General features: G+C 54.0%; 2 protein-coding genes across 6 annotated transcripts; one reads left to right on the top strand and one right to left on the bottom strand.

Moving 5' to 3' along the window:
• The first annotated feature begins 602 nt into the window (after positions 1–602).
• LSM14B (LSM family member 14B) lies at positions 603–11,124 on the top strand. 5 transcript variants are annotated; one of them, XM_034641289.1, is made up of 10 exons: positions 603–654; positions 1,495–1,658; positions 2,892–3,027; positions 3,807–3,923; positions 5,951–6,118; positions 6,376–6,453; positions 6,665–6,826; positions 7,189–7,339; positions 9,135–9,320; positions 9,916–11,124. In XM_034641289.1, exons 1-9 carry the CDS (start codon positions 618–620, stop codon positions 9,304–9,306), a joined length of 1,185 nt encoding a protein of 394 aa, XP_034497180.1. In that variant the 5' UTR covers positions 603–617; the 3' UTR covers positions 9,307–9,320; positions 9,916–11,124. The 5 variants fall into 5 exon arrangements, with proteins under 5 accessions (XP_034497180.1, XP_034497182.1, XP_011224609.2 ...); XM_011226307.3 differs by lacking the exon at positions 603–654 and having other exon boundaries at positions 937–1,658; XM_034641291.1 differs by lacking the exons at positions 603–654; positions 9,135–9,320 and having other exon boundaries at positions 932–1,658.
• Positions 11,125–12,823: 1,699 nt separating this feature from the next.
• PSMA7 (proteasome 20S subunit alpha 7) lies at positions 12,824–18,371 on the bottom strand (the record flags this gene model as incomplete). Its single annotated transcript, XM_034641572.1, has 7 exons — positions 12,824–13,041; positions 13,396–13,458; positions 14,112–14,231; positions 14,718–14,840; positions 15,507–15,631; positions 16,180–16,306; positions 18,282–18,371. Coding segments are annotated over 7 exons (741 nt in total), but the record flags the coding sequence as incomplete, so codon positions are not given.

The raw sequence follows: 18,371 nt of genomic DNA, 5'->3' as shown, positions 1-18,371 counted from the left end.
GGCCCGAGGGCGGGGAGGGGAGGTGGGGGCGGGTCCGGCTCCCGCCGCGCCGCCCCCTCCCCAGCGCAGCCCACCTCTGCAGGTGGGGGGCCGGTGTAGCCAGGCGGGCGCGGAGAGCCGGGTCCCTGCGGAGGAGGGGCGGGGCGAGGGGCCTGAGGCTCCCCGGGGCCTCCCCAGAACGCGACTCCTGCGAGCCCTTCTGGAACCTATTAAGCAGCTGGGGCCTTGAGCCTGAACAAATACCACGTCTTAATGGAACCTCCTGCCAGGATGGGAGCTTCGGTCGGCCCCTCGGTGTCCCCGCTTAAAGCGCTCTCCTGTCCTGATGCAGACGTGGCCACACCGAAGCCCCCCGGAGACTTAGGGGAAGAAGGCTGTGTATTGTGGCTCTAGAGGAGTCCAGAATTTTTTCCCAGCTTGTTGAGGCAGGAGGTGGCTCCAAAGTTTCTTTGTCTTCATCCTCCAGGGAAGATGGCGAGTGTCCTTCCGTTGCCTCTTAGAAGTGCTGAGTGCAACCAGGTCTGCAGAAACCCTGTTTGTTTGATGGGTCTTGTTAGGCCTTTAAGGGTCAGGACTCGGCTTGCACGATTCTTCTGTCAAAGCTGTAGGCCTTCAGGATGCTGTCATTCCACGTTCTGGGCATATGTCCTAAAGGTAGCGCTCCAAGTTCTAGGGTAGACAGATTGCACTGCTCCAGGGGAGAATTCAGGATTCCAGATAAGGGCATGTGCTGACGTGTACTCTTGGCACCTGAGTATGTTTGGCATGAGATCCCCATGAGAGAAACTGAGGCCCAGAGTCTCTGGTCCCTAGCAGGAGTTGTGCTCAGATGAGATAGAGGCTGCTTCAAGCCCAGCTGTGCCCCAGAGACTGAAGGACAGACTTGGAGAGACCTTAATCCCTGCTGGTAAGGGTCCACACCCCCGAGAAGGCCTTCGGGCACACACAAGCTGGTGCTGTGGGTCCAGGTCGTGGGCCCACTTCTCCCGATGTATTGTGATAGCTCCTCCCCAGGCAGGTTGTGGGAGGGTGAGGGTGACAACCTCCAGGCTTCTCTCCTAGCAAGACAAACTCCCAGGGGTGACGATGTGGGGTGAGGTTTCAGGCAAAAAACAGCTGTCGGGCTGTTTAATCTTTGAAGTCGGGTGTAAACGGGTGCTCTGTAAAGCCGACCTGGTTTCCTGGGGGTGCTGGGCCTCCTGTGTTCACACTTGAGAATGTTAAACTTCACGGGACTGTCAGGCTCGGATGTTGCTAACTTGTTTTTGTGATCTAGAACCTTTTGGAGCATTGCCAGCTGGAGTCTTGTGGGTATTGTCCACTGGAAATTGGGGGGTGGGGTAGTTGTCGGAAGGTGGAACGTGGGTGCTGTGCTGTGGATGGTGTGCGGGGCAGGGCCAGTCATGGAATGCTTCAGAGCTGCGGCGGAGAGGATGGATGGAACGCCCTTGGCAGAGGACGATAACCTAACACTTCTTTCTCTCAACTCCGAAGTGAGGTCTTTTGGTACTGAAGACCGTCCCACGGATAGGCCGGCCCCACCCCGAGAGGAAATCTACGAGTACATCATCTTCCGGGGAAGTGATATCAAAGACATTACCGTGTGTGAGCCTCCGAAAGCTCAGCACACACTCCCTCAGGATCCTGCTATTGTTCAGGTGAGTGTGTCGCTCTGCTTTGCGGGGGGGCACGGTTTCTGAGAGCTGCTGGTGTCCACGTGGAACTTGGTGTCATCTGTTTGGCGGGAGGGCTTAACTTGAGGAATAGCCTTTTAGCGAAAAGTGGTTTAATTTCTGGCTAGGCTGTTGGTGTTCCTACGAAAGGTCTTAACCTCAGCATGCGGTAGCGTGTGCTGTGGAGTGACACTCTCCGTTTGTGTTAGGAGAGGGTGGTGTTCTAGTCTTGCCTGGGGTGTTTGGGGAATTGGGTTTGTCTGAAGATCGGGGTTGGGACAGCAGGACTTGCTCTCTTGACACTGTCCAGATTTTAAATTCCAGTGTTGTGGGACACTGAATTTGCAATTCCCACACCATACACCTGTCTGCTGCATTAAGGCACGACTCTTTAAACATTTTTATGTATTTTTTAAAGATTTTATTTATTTGGGAAAGAGCACGAGATGGAGTGGGGGGTGGGGAGTGGGAGAAGCAGACTCTTTGCTGAGCAGGGAGCCAAATCAGGGGCGGATCCGAGGACCCAGATGATGACCTGAGCAGAAGGCAGTTGCTTAACCAAGTGAGCCACCCAGGCGCTCCTAATAAGGCATAATTTGCCTAGGATTACCAGGGAGTCTAGGCTGATATTCTCTTGACTTAAAATTTAGCCATTCCCTGGCTCCTCTGAGGTTCATACTATGGGAGGCGCTCCCTAGAAGATAGGAGCATGCATGGGGGTTCTGGGAATATGTGGAGGAGCCCCCGGGGCCAGACTCATGAAAGGTTTGCAGGAAGAGTTCTCAGGGACTTCAGAAGAGGCAAGTACCTAAGCCAGGCCTCGAGGGACAAAGGGGCCTTTTGGGAGCAACAGGCAACAGTGTCCCCAAAGGTATGGGGACCAGAGGAAGGATGCTCATCTGAGAACCTCGTGGCTTTGCTCCCATATGTTGGGGCAGGGCCAGATCGAGGATGGTGTGCCCATACAGAGGCTAAACTGCTTGACAGTGGGGCGTCATCAGAGGGCTTGAGTTAGGGGAAATTGAGGTTTGAGTTACCTGGACAGGCAGTGCTGGGTATGGGATGTGGGAAAGGCAGCTTTGAGCTCCCTTAGATCATCCTGGAAGTGTCCCCTCTGCCCCCCAGTCGTGGGGCTGCCTTTCCTTGACTGAGCAGTGCTTTCCAGGCGGGTAATGGGAGGGCCTTGCGCTGCTCTCATCTGTGTGTCTCATTGCTCAGTCTTCCCTGGGCTCGGGCTCGGCCTCCTCCTTCCAGCCACACGTGCCTTACAGCCCCTTCAGAGGGATGCCACCCTACAGCCAGCTGGCTGCCAGCTCTCTGCTTAGCCAGCAGTACGCCGCTTCCTTGGGTCTAGGTGAGTAACCTGTTTCTATCTGGTAAACTGCTCGTGATGTGACCTGCAGGAGGCGGGGCCACAGACCCTGATAGCGGGGATGCTCTGTTCTTGTGACATTCAGCTTGTATGGCACGCTTAGTACGTTACTCAGTGCCACTTCAACTAGTTAGAATGCTTAGTAACTACTTAATTGAGAGTAAAAGAGTTAGCGTTCTGAATTTTGGAACAGATGAATCAAATCAAAATTCATTTGAAATGTTGGTCCGGGTGGAAGTCATGATGCATTTGCTTCAATAAGAAACAAGTGTTATGTATGATTACAGATGAGTTCTACGAGCATGTTTGTAAATCTGTGAATAACGGAAGTTAAATCAACACCTATCTATTATAATCATTGTACTGTCAATGCTTTGCACAAAAGCTGTTTCCCCGAAGGTGAACTGACTGTGGAATGAGGTTCTGTTTCGCACGTGTAGAGAGTCCACCTGGCCCTGGACGCAGCTTTGCCACGCGTTCAGACCCCGGAGCTGGCAGGCTCCTCCTCAGGCGTAGGGCTGTGAGCAGGCCCTGTAGACCGGTTCTTGGGTCACCTTTTAATCCAGTTGTCTTGATTGCTGCTCCTAGTGTGGGTGCCCCTCTCAGCCTGGCTCACCGTGTTTCTAGAGTAAGTTTGTGTGAGCCACATGTCCTACGAGAGACTGCCTGGCTCTTTCCAAGCTTGCTGGACACAGGACGAGTGTCTCGTTACTTATTTGTGTACTTTCTCTTTTGCTCTTCTCTCCTCTGTCTTCTTTTAGAGAAGCTGGTGAGCCCTCCAGCCTCGGCCGCAGCTTCCAGCCCTAGTTCTTCTCCATCTCCACAGCCCGCTTCAGAGCTTGACATGTCCTCAGAGCCACATCAGCTCACTTCCAAGGGTAACCGCAGTTTGGGAGAGCTGCATGCTGTCTTGCCATCCTGAGAGCAAGGGGGTAAACCAGTAGCCCAGAGTGACAGTAGCTGTAGCCAAGCCCGCGGGTCAAAGTTGCTTCCGTTTGATTTCTTACATAGTCATGATTTATTAATGAACTCGCAGAGTTTGAGAGAAGGGGTGGAAAGAGCTGACCAATCACTTGTTCACTCTCCTGGGGCCCAGGGTCTGCTTTGACCTGTACTGAGACTACCAAACGTGGGAACTTCTCCTCTGCACAGAAAGCCTTTCCCTGCGGTTTCTGCTGGTCCCGAAGGTGTTCTAGATTACTGGGTGAGACTGCAGGAGAGTGTCCCTAAGAAACTCACGCGTTGTTCTGGGATGTGTGTGCCCCGTTGGTCAGCCATCCAGGGGGCCTCAAGTGAAGCCCCTTTAAAATTGGGAGACTCGCTCGAGCTGTTGACCAGGTGAATAGTGCGGACCTAATGACCAGCTTGTTAATGCTGGTGTGCACCACCTGTCTCAGTTGGGCTGTGGCACCTCTTGGGGCTTCTTGACCTTTCCTGATGTTCTTCTCATATCATCGGAGAGCTGCGATTCGCGTGCCCAGCTGTTGGAGGCAGAGCACGGGAGCTCTGCCCTCGCCACTGCAGAGGCTGGGTCCAAGATCGCACCTGCAGCTTCCGCTGTGGCACGCGACTCCTGTCAGTTCGTTATTTTGCACGTGTTGCTTTCTGTTCCTGCGCGTGTGCCGGTGTGTCCGAGTTGTAGAAGCAGTGATGTGTTTTTTTCCCGGGTAAAATTTCCATTAGTTCATCGTTGTTTGGATTGTCTGTGAGAAATTGCTCTTAAGGCAAGATGGTTTAACTGCTTTGGTTTTCTCAAAAGCAAAGGCGCCTGAGAGTCTTGCCCCTTCGAGTTAGAGTGTGGCAGGAGCCATCCCACTGTCTCTGGGAAGGCCCTGCTGGGCGAGGTGGCGGGCCGGGGAGGGCGCTCTAGCGTGGCGCCTGTAGTAGAGCGCGTCTGCAGGTGCTGGGATGTGAGACCGCGAGCGGCGTCTGTGCTGGTCATAAGGGGTATTTTACAGTCATTGCCTTAGTGTCGTGCCACATGGGAAGTAAGAAAGGTGAAAGAGTCAGTCTTCACGTGGGATGGGCTGCCCCTCATCATAGTTACCTCTGTGGTTAGGGCTCAGTTTTTCTGTGTCAAAGCTCTGGACCTCCACCCAGCACCCACCTTCCCCCCACCTTTAGATGTACAGGGAGGAGGGAGGACTCGGGCCAGCGTGGGTGGCATGCCTTCTCCCTTTCCCTGCCTCAGAGGACACCGCGGTTGCTGAGACCTCCGCCGAGACTCGGCTTCTGAGCTTGCAGCTGCTGTGCCCAGGGCTGGGGCTGCAGTGTTGTAGGACAGACTTCACGAGGCCCGCCTCCAGGGCCAGCCTGGCAGCCTTCGTTTCTTCCGGATGTGTTACTTTTCTGTAGTTGGCTCTTATTACAGCATCCTTTTTGGTGGTGGTGTTCCTCAAGCAGAAACAACAGTGTTCTAGAATTTAAAGAGTGATCACTGTATTTACGACAATTTCCCGGACAGGGATTGTTCTTGTCCGGTGTGGACTGGAATGAGATAAATTCTAAGACCGTGAATTTGCCAGCATCTTGGAACTCACGGAGCCCTCTTGGGGTTAGAGCTTACGTGTTTTTTGGAAAGCTTTGTTTGTTTACTTTTTGCATTGCCCTCCCCATCCTGGAAGCTGTTTCTAAACCACCTGGGGGGTGTTCATTTTTGGCAGGATGTTTTTCTCTCCTCGGCATTCCCTAGCTTGGGGATCCTGGGGCTCGGGGCTCCCAGATGAACTGGCCTTGTTGCTGCCTGGCTGGGCACAGAGGGGTGGTCCAGGAGGCTTGGCCGGGATTGGGAGAGTCTCGAGGTGGTTACCTTCATCTGCCTGGCATGCCACCCAAAAGGAGTGGCTGGAGGGGTGCGAGGTTTTCTCCTCTCTGGTTTTAAGCCCTCACTCCCTTCCCATCTCAGGAGCTGGTTTTCCATCCGTCCCAGTCGGCAAGAGCCCCATGGTGGAGCAGGCTGTCCAGACTGGTTCTGTTGATAACCTGAACGCCAAAAAGCTGTTACCTGGCAAGGGCCCCGTGGGGATGCAGCTCAACGGGCGGCCCGCCCAGCCAAGCAGCAAGACAAGCAGCGGTACTTGAACACTTCGTTCCTCCGGAGCTTGCTTCATGCTCTCAAAGCGGCACTCTGCTTCCTGGGGTTCTTTTTCTTTCTCTCTCTCTCTTTTTTTTTTTTTTTAATTAACACCAATCCCTGCCCCCACCCTAAACACCATGTGCTTTTGCAGGGCCTCCCCTTGCTGCATGTCCCCCGTGGCGGCGCCACCCTGCTTCCGTCGCTGGGCTCTGCTTTTGTACGCGCTTGCCTTACTCTTACCTTTTGCGCCTTAGATGTAGTTCAGCCGGCAGCTGTGCAAAGTCAAGGGCAGGTGAATGACGAGAATAGAAGACCTCAGAGGAGGAGATCAGGTAACAGCTGTTGCCACTTGAGTTCTGGGGAGCCTCCAACTGTCCAGGTGTGCTCTGCTTGCCCACCCCCCTTGTCTCTGTGGGTGACAGTTTTAGGGGGTTCTGGGGCTCAGTGTCTGCTTCTGGCTCTGTTCCCTCCTTGTCATCCATCTTACAGTGAGTAATGTCAGGTAGGTGGCTTACCAGCCGGGGCTTTCCTTCCTTCTCACAGGGAACAGACGAACAAGGAATCGCTCCAGAGGGCAAAACCGCCCAACTAACGTCAAAGAAAACACAATCAAGTTTGAAGGCGACTTTGATTTTGAGAGTGCCAATGCCCAGTTCAACAGAGAGGAGCTGGACAAAGAGTTTAAGAAGAAACTGAATTTTAAAGGTGTTTGTCGTTATTCGGAAATTGCCCTCTCCACCAAGAAGTATGTGTAGAAGCAGGTTAAGGAAAGACCGGCGGGGGGTGGAGGGCAGTTGGGCCAGTGGCCAGTGTGGAAGCGGCGCCCCCTAAGGAGTTCCTGAGTGAGGAGGAGCCTTGGGGCCCCATGCAAAGTTCGCTCAGGGGAGCACGAGCAGACCGCGTGGCCCCAGAGTGGACAGGACTGGTTAGGGTATCGAGAGGATTCTGCTAACACTGAAGACCCCCTGCAGCACTTCCGAGGCCTGAGGACAGCTGCCCGGGGGTCCCTCTGGTAGGAGGGGTGCTTGTTTGCTTCCCGGCATCCCAGTGTGTTCTTCTCCGTGCAGATGACAAAGCTGAGAAGGGGGACGAGAAAGACTCGGCAGTGGTGACCCAGAGTGATGAGGCTCCTGCTGAGGAAGACCACCTGGGGCCCAACTGCTACTATGACAAGTCCAAGTCGTTCTTTGACAACATCTCCTCTGAGCTCAAGACCAGGTCAGGGGGCCGGGTGAGGGCGTTGGGCCTGGGGCTCGCGAGGCCTGGATGAGCTGCCAGGAAGACCCTCGTTCTGCCTCATAACTCCTGAGGCTAGGGCATGCTGTCTTGAAGATCAGCCTCAGATCTAAGTTAAGGGCCAATGTAGGATCCTACTCACATTTTTGTCATGTGGGTACATCAGTCCTGCTGATACCAGCAGGTGCCAATATGGGAACCCCGGCAGTCACAGGCACCTGAGGGGTCTGACTGAGGTCCAGCCCCCACTTCCGTCTTGGCTTTGCGGCGCCTTTGTCCATGAAGGCTGGGCTCGGCACTGCCCTCCCCAGCTGAGTGGCTGCATCGTTCAGCTCTGCAGCACCTCGTCCTGGCCCACTCCTGGTTCCCAGTTGACCTCAGGGGCCTGAGGCCCTTGCTGCTCGCAGCAGCTGGCCAGTGTTCTGTTCGGGGTGTTCTTTCATCTGCTTGCTGGAGGCTCGGGACCCTGTCGTGCATTTTTAGTGCCTTGCAGCTGGTGCTTGGATGCTGCCGTGTGAACAAGCTGGACGGTAAACGGAGTGTGTAGAGTGGGCACAGTGTGGAAATGCACACCCATTTGCTCTACGCACAGAGTGCCAGACACGCTGCTGGGCAGCAAGGGCACAGCTCAGAGCAAGCTGGGAGTCCCTACTTGCCCCGTCTCTATCCTGGCAGGGGAAAAACTGATAAAAACACATGCATGTCTAGGATAGAAATGCCTTTCGGAACAGAGGGGGGAGACTGGGCCAGGGGGAGGGTAATGGTAAATTGAGTGTGGAGGTCTCCTACCGTGTGGTTTTTGGGAGCCAGCGTGGGGGGAAGACGAAGGAAGCTTCTGCAGACAGGCTGCCGGGGTGAGGCAGGCAGGGTGCATCTGCCGCGTGTCCAAGAGAGTCGGTCCGGGATGAAGGGAACATGTGCATGTGGGGCTTAGTAGCGTCACAGTGATGACCAGCTCGTGTGTTGAGAGCGGTGGGCAGCTGTCAAGGTCGGAGCCAGGGAGCTATGCCATCTGACGCCTCTGCTCTTTCTGCCGAGCACGCTGAAGGTGGGCAAGCGTGAGGCCGGGCGGCCCATCCAGGGCCTTTTGCAGTAGTCTGGGTGTTTGGGAATACGGTGGCAGTGGTGGTAGAGGAGAGAGCTTGGCTTCTTAATGCACTTTGAAGGGGGAGCAGATAGGATTTGCTGACAGGTTGTGGGGAGAACCAGAATGATTCCCTGGGTGGTTGGCCTGGGCAGCTGAAGGGTGTAGCTGCTGGTTCTTTTAAGTGAGGCCTGTGGGGGCAGTAGAACAGGAGCTCAGTGCTGGGTATGTGGCCCGTGAGCGGCCTATAAACAGACACAGGGGTCCTCTCCTGAGCTACAAAGGTAGGTGTTGGCCGCATCCTCAGTACAAAGGATGCTGGGGCAGTGTGGAGTGTTGGTGCCATGTCCCCACTACCCCTGAGCATTAGTGACACATTCTTGGAGACCCTGTCCGTCCAGCCCGACCACCTCCTCATGTACTGCGTGGTTTACTGTCTAGTGTCACGTGCTCGCCTTCGTTGATAAAGGCATGAGAGTTGATGCCCAGCAGCCCAGTCCAGTGAGAAACAGACCTGGTTGGAAATGTGGCTGGGAGCACCTGCAGTGTTGGCTGTCTGGCTGCTGGTTCCAGCAACACAGCACCGCCTGCCCGTCTTTCCTTCCTCCCCGGCCGTGTGAGGCTGGGGCCTGGCTCAGAAAGCGGTGAGCAGGTGCGGCTGCCGTTGGTCTCATGCACCTGCCTGTGCTTCAGTTCCAGGCGGACTACGTGGGCTGAGGAGCGGAAGCTCAACACAGAGACCTTTGGGGTGTCAGGAAGGTTTCTTCGTGGCCGTAGCTTCAGGGGTGGATTTCGAGGGGGCAGGGGCAATGGTACAACCCGTCGCAACCCAACTTCCCACAGAGCTGGGACTGGCAGGGTGTAAGGATGCAGCCCAAGGTGAGTGAGGGAAAGCAGCTTCTGGGTCCTTTGGTGGGAGGGCGTTGGGGTGGGAGAGGCTGATAGACAGCCTCTGCAGGAAGAACTTAGGAGCCAGGAGTAACTGGCTCTGGTTTCCAGTAAGAGGGGAAGCCTCCAGGAATCCAGGCCACAATGAGGGCCTGGACTCTCCCAGTCACCCAGGGGACTCCTAGGGAGGGCACGCCCCAGCGTTGTCAGAGTGTGGTCAGCAAGGACAGCTTGTCCCAAGCCAGCCTCCCCACCGCGGCCTGCAGGAACTCCGAGACTGCATTAATAAAGTCCCGGTGACTTGGGTGCCCCGTGGGTCTGGGTGGTGAGTGGGCTACAGGTGTGCCTGGTGCTGACCTGCCCCAGCCAGGTGGGACCTAGAGCTTCCTCCCTGTCCCCCATGTGTACAAAGATGATTTCCATCGTTGGTTGTGATTGCAAAGTCTGGGGAGCCCGGGCCTGATTGGAGTGCGAGAGGGGCTGAGCATCCCTGTCCTCCCTGGGAGTGTGTGTGCCTGGCTCATGCTGGGTGGCTGTCTAGTGGAATGTGAACATACTCACTTGGTGTCCTGTCCCCTTCCTGCAGGCACCTGCAGTAGTAGCACAGAGACGGAAGCTGTGTCCGAGGATATTGGAAAACGCTGCACTTAGCGGGGAGACGCGGGTCACTTTGTTTACTGAGTTTGGAAAATTCCTGTACTACTACTTATGTTTCGGACTTAATTGAACTTGGACATGGTCTGAGTTAGAACCACTTGTTTGGGGGGAAGTATTCGTGGGTAACCTCTTTGAGGTATCTTGGCCTGTCTTTCCTCTTTAGTTGTGCACAGCCTAATTCTAAGGTTTTGGTATTTTGGAAAAGGGTTTCTAGAGCAAAAGCTTGATCCTCACTTTGTGACCTTTTTTTGTGACAGCTTTGACTTTTTTAAAGTGGAACCAAATCTCATTTGGCAAATGTGGCAGCCAAGCGTGTCTCTGTAACCCAGCTGGCCTCTGGTGCTGCTGGCCTGGCACCCCCATGGCCTCAGGTGGGGTCTCAGGAGCCAGGCAGGGCCAGCATGGGAGCGTGGGGGGGGATCCTTAGAGCAGGGAAAGTGGGGTGTCCCACAGATCATGTTGTATAAGCAAACCAGACAACCCTTACATCCAAAGTGGCGATGTCAAGGTTGAGGGCTGGTGGGTTGGGGGGCTGGGGGGAAGAGGGGGAATCCTGGAGGCTTAGGAAGGGGTCCTGAACATGAGCTAGGAACTGTCACTCAGAGCCTGGCTTCCATAGGAATCGGGGTTGGGGGCCAAAGCCCAGGGCAAGCCCCACTGTGGGGTCCCTATCCTTCCTGCCCTGCCCCTGCTATCCCCAGACCCAGGCCAGTCAGTGTTGGACTCTGGCCAGTGTTCAGTGTCTCATCCACTTGGAAATGAGCCAGTCTTTTTTTTTTGCAAGGTCGGTTGACCGAGAACATACTTCTTCTCAATTGTAAATAGTTGTGTTTTTGTTTTACAGTGGGTGGAGGGTGGGTGGGGAATATAAATTTGTTGCATGAGTAAATGGGTCAGACCTTTAGTGTAAGCATGCGCCCCTCTGCTGGAGAGGGCATTGTGTTGAACATAAGCACCTTGGTAACTAAACCCCTTTAAATAGCTATGAAGGTTTTAGTTCTGTATTGATTCAGTTACTGTAAAAGCTTGGGTTTATTTTTGTAGGACTTAATGGCTAAGAATTAGAACATAGCAATGGGCTGCTCTGTTGGAGTAATGTAAATTGTAATTATAAATAAACATGCAAACCTTTAAAACTTTTTTCTTCTCTGCTCTGAAAGTAAATAGTTCTGTTGATTCTGCTGCCTGAGTCACATCGTGTCTGACGTGCCTGTCCTGAGGCAGGAGCTGTTCAGGCCTCAAGCCGGTAGGCTCTTGCGGGACATCTGCTTTTGAGTGAGACTGACCTGGCTGGTCTGGAGAAAGGGCATGAGTCAGCCCAACTTCACAGTGGGCCACCTTCCTGGAATGAGTGGCTCTGCTTTCCAGACACTTGGGACACAAGTTTAGTTTTAAAAATTCAGTTCACATTTAAACCTGCTTCAAAAATGGTCCTTCTGTTGCTTTACTACAGCCTCCAAGCTCCCCAGGGCGCGCATGTCCTCGGTGCCTTAGGGCCCGTTACAGGGCTGGACCGCAGCACTGTGCATAAAAGCAGCCCATTTCGCTGTCATGGGTTTCTGGCTAACCCTGAAAGCAGTTGTCAGAGGACCAAGGCCCATCCCGCCCACCGTGTCGCATCTCCCTCCCGTGCCTTCCCAGGGTTCCGTCGGGCCCAGGGAGTCAGCCTGCAATGTCAGGGCCCCATTGTCACTTTCAAAATTTCAACAAATTCTTGGCAACCTTCCCTTGCGGGGGTGGACACAGATAAGGAACGTCCTCAGCCGAGAAGAAGTTAAAACCCTCCGCCGCGTACACGCTAGATGCAGGTAGCCAGGGTGCTAGTTCTAAACCAAGTAGGTGACCCAGCACTTGCACTAGACCGGTATTTCTGTTAGTGAACCTGAATATAGTCAAGTCAGTTTACCACTATGACTAATTTTGCTATTAAAATCTTAAATTGATATTTTTACAATTATATATTTTATGCTGAGTTCAAAATCTACCTGGGCCTTTTTATTCCTTTTTAGAAGATAGAATGTGTATGTGCCATTCAGTGAGAACTCAGCAAGAGAAGCTGTAGACTGTGGAAAGCGGAGCGTGGAGTCCTAACGCCATGGCTGGAAGGGGCAACCAGCCCAAGGACGCGAAAGACTCCTTTGTGCCATGTCCTTGGGGCGCGGGGAGACAGAAGGGGACTCTGTCCGCAGGCCCGGATTCTGTCAGCTGCTCCTACGAAGCAACAGAGCTGCGGATGAAGGGGTTAGGGTGTCTTGTGGGACCCCGCTGAGGACCAGGACTGAGGCTGAAAGCAGGGCGGTCACGGGCTAGAGGGAGAGAGAGCAGGGGCCTGGCAGCACTAGAACTCTTGGGGGAGAAGACAGCAATGTTAAGGCTTGATGTACTTCAAACCGGAAATATGGGACTTGTTCTGAACACAGCTGCTGCTCTGAAAAATTCTGAATTCAGACACTTAAACTGAGTACTGTTTGTGCTTGTGTCCTTGATGTTCTGTGTGAATTAGGAACTTGAGTGAAGGTCTGTAAGAAGGAACTGTCCGGACAGTCTGGTTAGAACCTCTAAAGGAGGGAAACTTGGGAGTTTTCTGTGTCCGTGTGGAGTGCCACACACCTCTGTCTACAGCAGCCACCACACTCTGTGTGCCCTTCTAGAGCTGCTCGGACTCACAAACCAAAAAGGCAGACACCCCCTGCCCACCACCAGTGGCCTGTCTTAGAGCCTGCTGACAAGGAACAGGAAGGAGAGCTCCCGCTGAGGACAGCACTCGGAGACCCAAAGCGAGGGGAAGACTGCACTCTCTAGCGAGCTGTCGTAATTGCACTGAGACACAGACGCTCTTAAAAAAGGTTAACAAATTTATTGCGGGACAAGTGGACAGTAGATAAATGGAATGGAAGTGCCTACACATCATTTTGAGAAATACCCATGATCTGAATTTAAAAATCACTACAAGATTTCATCATCATGATGCTTTCTTTTGTTTCTTCTTTTCATTTTCTTCTTTTTCTTTTTCAATCTCAGCAACATATTTTTCAATTTCTTCAGGATTTAAAATCTACCGAAGAAAGCTTATGGTTAGCCCTCAAGCCACACAAGGTGCCCTGGCACGCCAGTGCCGCCTTTGGGGAGGGAACTCTTGGGCTCCGGCCAAACTGCACTGTACGGCTGCTTCTGCAGGAAAACAGGCTGTGTGCGCCTGACGCAAGAACCATCGGCGCCTGCCTATAGGCAGCTGAAAAGCAGAAGCAAATCTGCCCGGCTGCTGACAGCTTGTCAGTGTGCCAAGGGAACATCATTTGTGGGGGGCCCTGAGAGAACCTCTCTCCTAGCACTCGAGCAGCAGGACAAGAATCCCTCCCCCAATGGGAACGTTCCAGAGTGAAAGACAGCAAATAAACTTCGTGATTACCTTGAGGGGTTGATCTCGCCTCATGACAGCCAGTTCAATGTTTTTGCCACCAGACTGAACCACCTTGGAAGGAAGAGAATAACGTCAGGCACCTCTCCCTCCAGGCCACACAGCTCTAGCAAATGCCTCAAATACTGCCCCTTGAGGGGAGAGGGCAGGACACCCTGCAGCCCCAGCTCCCAAAGCTTTTGTCCTAACTGCAGGGCAATCCCCCGCCTGCCTCCCGCAGCCCCCTCTACAGAGCAGCTATGCTCACAGCCTTCCCCACCACTAAGCCCCAGCAGCCGGACCCCGCCTGGCCCTCCCACTGCCCCTCTGCCTCTCTGGCTTTACCTGCCAGCACAGAGTGCTGACGCAGCCCAAGGCCTCATGACCCCCCGCCACTATTCCCAGTTCTAATTCCCCAACCTTAGCAGCAGCAGGAGCCTTGTCAGAGCTGAGGGAGGGCTCTGAGTGGCAGAGGCCACACCTGGTGGTTCCTGTCCTGCCTCTGCTTATCCTTATCTGTGTGCGTTCAGGCGAGTTCTCAGACTTGGTCCTTGATTGCTCTGGCTGGGCAGAGCTGCTGCTCCGGCCCGCGCAAGCCCTCAGGGGCCCAGCGTTACCACTGATGCCTCCCCCTTCCTGCTGCCTGTACACCAGCCGCCCACTCCCATGCTGGCCCACTCCCGTCCGTTCTGCCCAGCCCAAACACCAGGTTTCAAATGCAAACGCACTTCCAGGAGGGCCTTGATAACCAGCTTAATGGTCAGATCGTCCGTCTCAATGGCTTCATCGGTGTAATTCTTCTCTAGAAATTCACGCACTGACTTGGCGCCCCGGCCTATTGCATTGGCCTGAAACAGAAATGTGTTTTATATGGTACGAGGCAAGACTATCCAGAGCCAGCCCAAGAACATGGCCACAGCTGCTGAGACCAGCCATGTGTCACAGTGAGAGAGAGCCTGGGAGCAGGTGGGCCTGGAGCCCAGGCGCTGCCCCATGACCTCCTTTCCTAAAGGGCTTTTTGGAATTGGTGCTGATCCTTACCAAAAGTGGAATTCTTTTTCATCACTGAAAACACCTGGGGAATTTTACTTTATGCCATGTATCCCCACACCTCACTATCCTTGGACTTTGTCTCAAGCAACAAATTTCATGACTTCTTCACTCCCGTATCAGCAGACATATCGTGGAACAGATAGATAGCGTGTACGTGTGCACAGGCACTGGGAGGACAAGGCCACTTGGAACCAGCAGGAGGCCCAATACCTTCCAGTGTCCTCTGCCACCTCTTTACTGGCAAAACCACCCGAAGACCCTCTGTCTGGTCAGGGACTCACCTTCCAGGCGTGGTATGTCCCCGAGGGGTCAGTCTGATAGAGTCTGGGGGTGCCATCAAAGTCGAAACCCACAATAAGGGCAGAGATGCCAAACGGCCTGCGCCCGTTGCTTTGCGTATAGCGCTGGTGGGGTAAGGAACACGTTAATGCTGTCTTAGCATGAAAGGCCCGGAACCCACCCGAGGACCACACACAATGTTCGGAATGGCTGTGCTTTCACTGAGGGGATGGAGGCACTCTGGTTATCTACAGTGCAGGGGACGAGTGAGCTGAGGCCAGAGCACTCCACAGTCTTCCTTCCCTCTGTGCATTCTTACTCAGAAAGACGTGAAAGCTAGACTTGTCACCAGAACCACATCACAGAGCACAACCGAGGCCACTGGAACTACTCTTTAACAACACACTTCTGGCTACACAATTGGTTTTAAAATGACTAGTGTTTCACCATAGGGTGGGGGTGGCTTTCAGCATCATCCAAATGCTGGGTAACCCAGTCACTCAGGACGTCAAGACACAAACTACCATTTCCCTCCAGAAACATGAATTTGGACTGTCCCACGCCAGTACATGAGAACAATGCCACCGAAGTGGATAAGCTGTAGGAAGTTACACTTGTACGAACCAAGAGCAGGCCTCTGCATGAAGTCAGTGCAGTGTTCCGATTTCCCCTCAAGTGACACGTACAAACATCTGCACGCAGTAACACAAACTACTGTGGCAGGACGCTGTGTGTGACACAGCAGTGACTGCTCTGTGATCGGAGCCGAGCCACAGGCAGGGGGCCCCCACCTGCTTCAGACTGGCAATGTAGCGGGTGATGTACTCCACGGTGACTGGGTCCTCCACGGTCAGCCGGTGGCTCTGGCACTCCACCCGGGCCCTGTTGATGACTATCCTCGCGTCAGCGGTGAGCCCTGCAAAAGAGAGGACACCGCCTGACCCATGCCTCATCTCCAACTGGGGATGGCCCAGGTCACGTGACCAGATAGAAGTTGTACTCAAACCATTCCTCTGACACCCAGCTCTGAGGCCGTCTGGGTGATTGACAGTGGAATGACCAGCCTCTGTGAGCAGCTCAAAGCAAGTCAGTCCTAGTTTAGCTCAGGTGAACTGGGATCTTCCAACAGTGGACCTGCAGGGAGGAGTGCGGGAAGCTACGGGAACAGCGAGGGCGCCCTGCACACCCCCACAGCAGGGTGCCATGGCCGTGGAAAGCCCGACCTATCTTGAGACTGTAATTACGATCCCATCACGCACTGGCAACAGCACAGGTCTTGTTCCAGAAAGCCCCCAAGAAAGCATGGTAAAGCCTCCCCCCCACCCCGCCAAATCCAAATCTACTGTTTAAACGATTTTTAGTTTACCAATTTACATATCTTTCAAGAGCAAACCCACCAAGATAGCCTCCAAAGGGATGATCTTTACTGATCGCTGAGAAATGGGGCACTGGCCCGAGACTCACCTGCGAACGCCATGCAGACGTTGTCATCCAGTGCACAGATCTTGCGTACAGTCCTCTCATCCTGCAGTTTGGCTACTGACTTCTTCTCCACGCCCAGAACGACAATGTCCTTTCCCCGCACGCCAACCTTCAATTAAAATCAACACAGTACTTAAGTGACAAGAGGTTCTCCCAGCAGGCACAGAGCACTAAGCAGATGTACTGTGGTCTTGCAAACCCCCTGGGGCTGGTCATTACACCTGCAGATCACTAGATGCTGATCTGTTTCTGGCAGAGCTAGCCCAGGTGTCATGCCTGGGGTGCCCAGTCCCGTGCCTCGAACATACTGATACATGGTTTCCATTACAATATGATAAGTAACTACCCTATCAAAGAGTCAGATACAATGCTTTTAAGCCTGAAACCCTGACATTCAAGTCAGCTGCTCTGAAAGCAGTGTGTTTGTAGTTGTGAAATTAAATTAAAACGCACCCCACTCCCTCCTACGCTATGACATGCTGATGTGCACGACTGTGGGGAAGGCCTGATTTGCTGTAGGGTGGAAAGACAACCGTAACAACTCTTCCTGGGAAGTCAACTGCTCTGTGTGTAGCAGATACTCTACAGGAGAGAGGAATGTATTAAAAACATGGAAAAATCCCCAGTGGCCAGCTAACTGGCCCCCGTCAGGGCAGAAGCAGATACAAATGGGACAACACTTGGATAAAAGCAACAAGACTTAGCTTAGAGCAGATTTCTCAGCCAGGGTACTATGGGCTTTGGGGCTCACTGATTCTTTGAGGTGGGGCTGCCCCGCCCACCTCTATCCCTAGAGGTCAGCCATCAGCACTTCACAATCTTGGGCAAATTAAAATGTCACCACCCATTGCCAAATGCCCCCTGGTGTGCAAAATGCAACCCCCCCACCCCCGCAGTTGAGAAGTACTGGTCTGCAGTGTTTCTGACTTTGAGGTCCGTTCTCCTATCTTAAATGATCTTGCAAGTTCCCTGGGGGTTGTGGTGGGGGGAGACCAGGCCCAGAGTTGCTGGGAGGATTAAGCAAAGCCAGCCACCCTGGCTGGCCTGAGGGAGTACTAGGAGATGGGGGAGTGTCCCAAGCAGCTCCCTTCCAGTGCTCTTTAACTTAAGATAGGTCACAAGATGGATTTTGAACCTTAATTTCAGAAGAGATCCAGGAAATGAAAACACTACAATTCAGAGTTGTGCATACTTTCGATCTGTTCTGGCTCAAGTCTCTGAGACAACAGTTGGTAAATCAACCAACCAACAAAAACCATCATACAGTTTGACCAATAAGCAAACCAACAGGTGTCTCAAAAATATCCCAAATTTAAATTTCAAATAGTGATCAGGATGGCAAGTTTGTGCTCAGATGCCAACAGGAAAATGCATCAACACATGCCCAACACGGGGGAGGGTTCCCTGTGGCACAGCAGCCAGACCCAGGAGGGAGCGGCACCGCCGACACATAGAACCTGCTTCCCTCTGTTCGAGAAGCCCACCCGGACCTTGAGGGCAGTCCTTTCCCTAGTGGGGAAGTCCCTAAGAGGGAACCTCCGGGATGCGGTTCCCCTAAATTGCTCACATAGTTAAAAGGCTCACTGAGCCCTCCACGAGCCCGCCCTGCTGCTCGGTGCCCAGCACCCGAGCCTCTCTGCCGCCCGAGGTGCATGGGCAGGGCCCAGAGCCGTGCAGGGGTGACCCGCCAAAATGGCCGCCCCGTAGGCAGCTCACACACTCTGAACTACCGAGGGAAAAAAACCACCGTACTCCGCAGCTCAGCACGCACCCTGAAGCCGCTGGGCAGCACAAGTCCACCGCAACCGCCCCGGCCGGCAGCGCCAGCCTCCCGCCGCCCCAGCACCCGCGGCTCACAAACGCTCCCCCTCCCGTTCCCTGCAGCAACACCACCGGCTCCCGGGTCCCACGAACGCCGCCGTGCCCACCCCACAAGGCCCCCCGAGCCGAACGCACCGCTGCGACAAAGGGGGCCGTGGGCACGNCAAAGCACAGATCTTCCGCACTGTTCTTTCATCCTGCAGTTTGGCCACTGACTTCTTCTCCACACCAAGAACAACAATGTCTCTTCCTCGAACACCAACCGCGGTCGAGCCCTTCTTGACGGCCTCCTGCGCGTACTCCACTTGGAAGAGGTGGCCGTCGGGCGAGAAGACGGTGATGGCGCGGTCGTA

The sequence above is a fragment of the Ailuropoda melanoleuca genome, chromosome 13, assembly GCF_002007445.2.
Source record: "Ailuropoda melanoleuca isolate Jingjing chromosome 13, ASM200744v2, whole genome shotgun sequence".
NCBI lineage: Eukaryota > Metazoa > Chordata > Mammalia > Carnivora > Ursidae > Ailuropoda > Ailuropoda melanoleuca.
Note: the sequence above shows the minus strand (reverse complement) of the source record. Positions and strands in the feature narration are given on the sequence as shown.

Bases quoted from the DNA above. Each gene is read 5' to 3' on its own strand.
- LSM14B (XM_011226307.3), top strand. From the start codon at position 1,380: ATGGTGTGCGGGGCAGGGCCAGTCATGGAATGCTTCAGAGCTGCGGCG. The intron at 3,924-5,950 runs GTAACCGCAGTT...TTCCCATCTCAG, and splicing joins ACATCAGCTCACTTCCAAGG to GAGCTGGTTTTCCATCCGTC. The intron at 6,827-7,188 runs GTGTTTGTCGTT...TTCTCCGTGCAG, and splicing joins GAAGAAACTGAATTTTAAAG to ATGACAAAGCTGAGAAGGGG.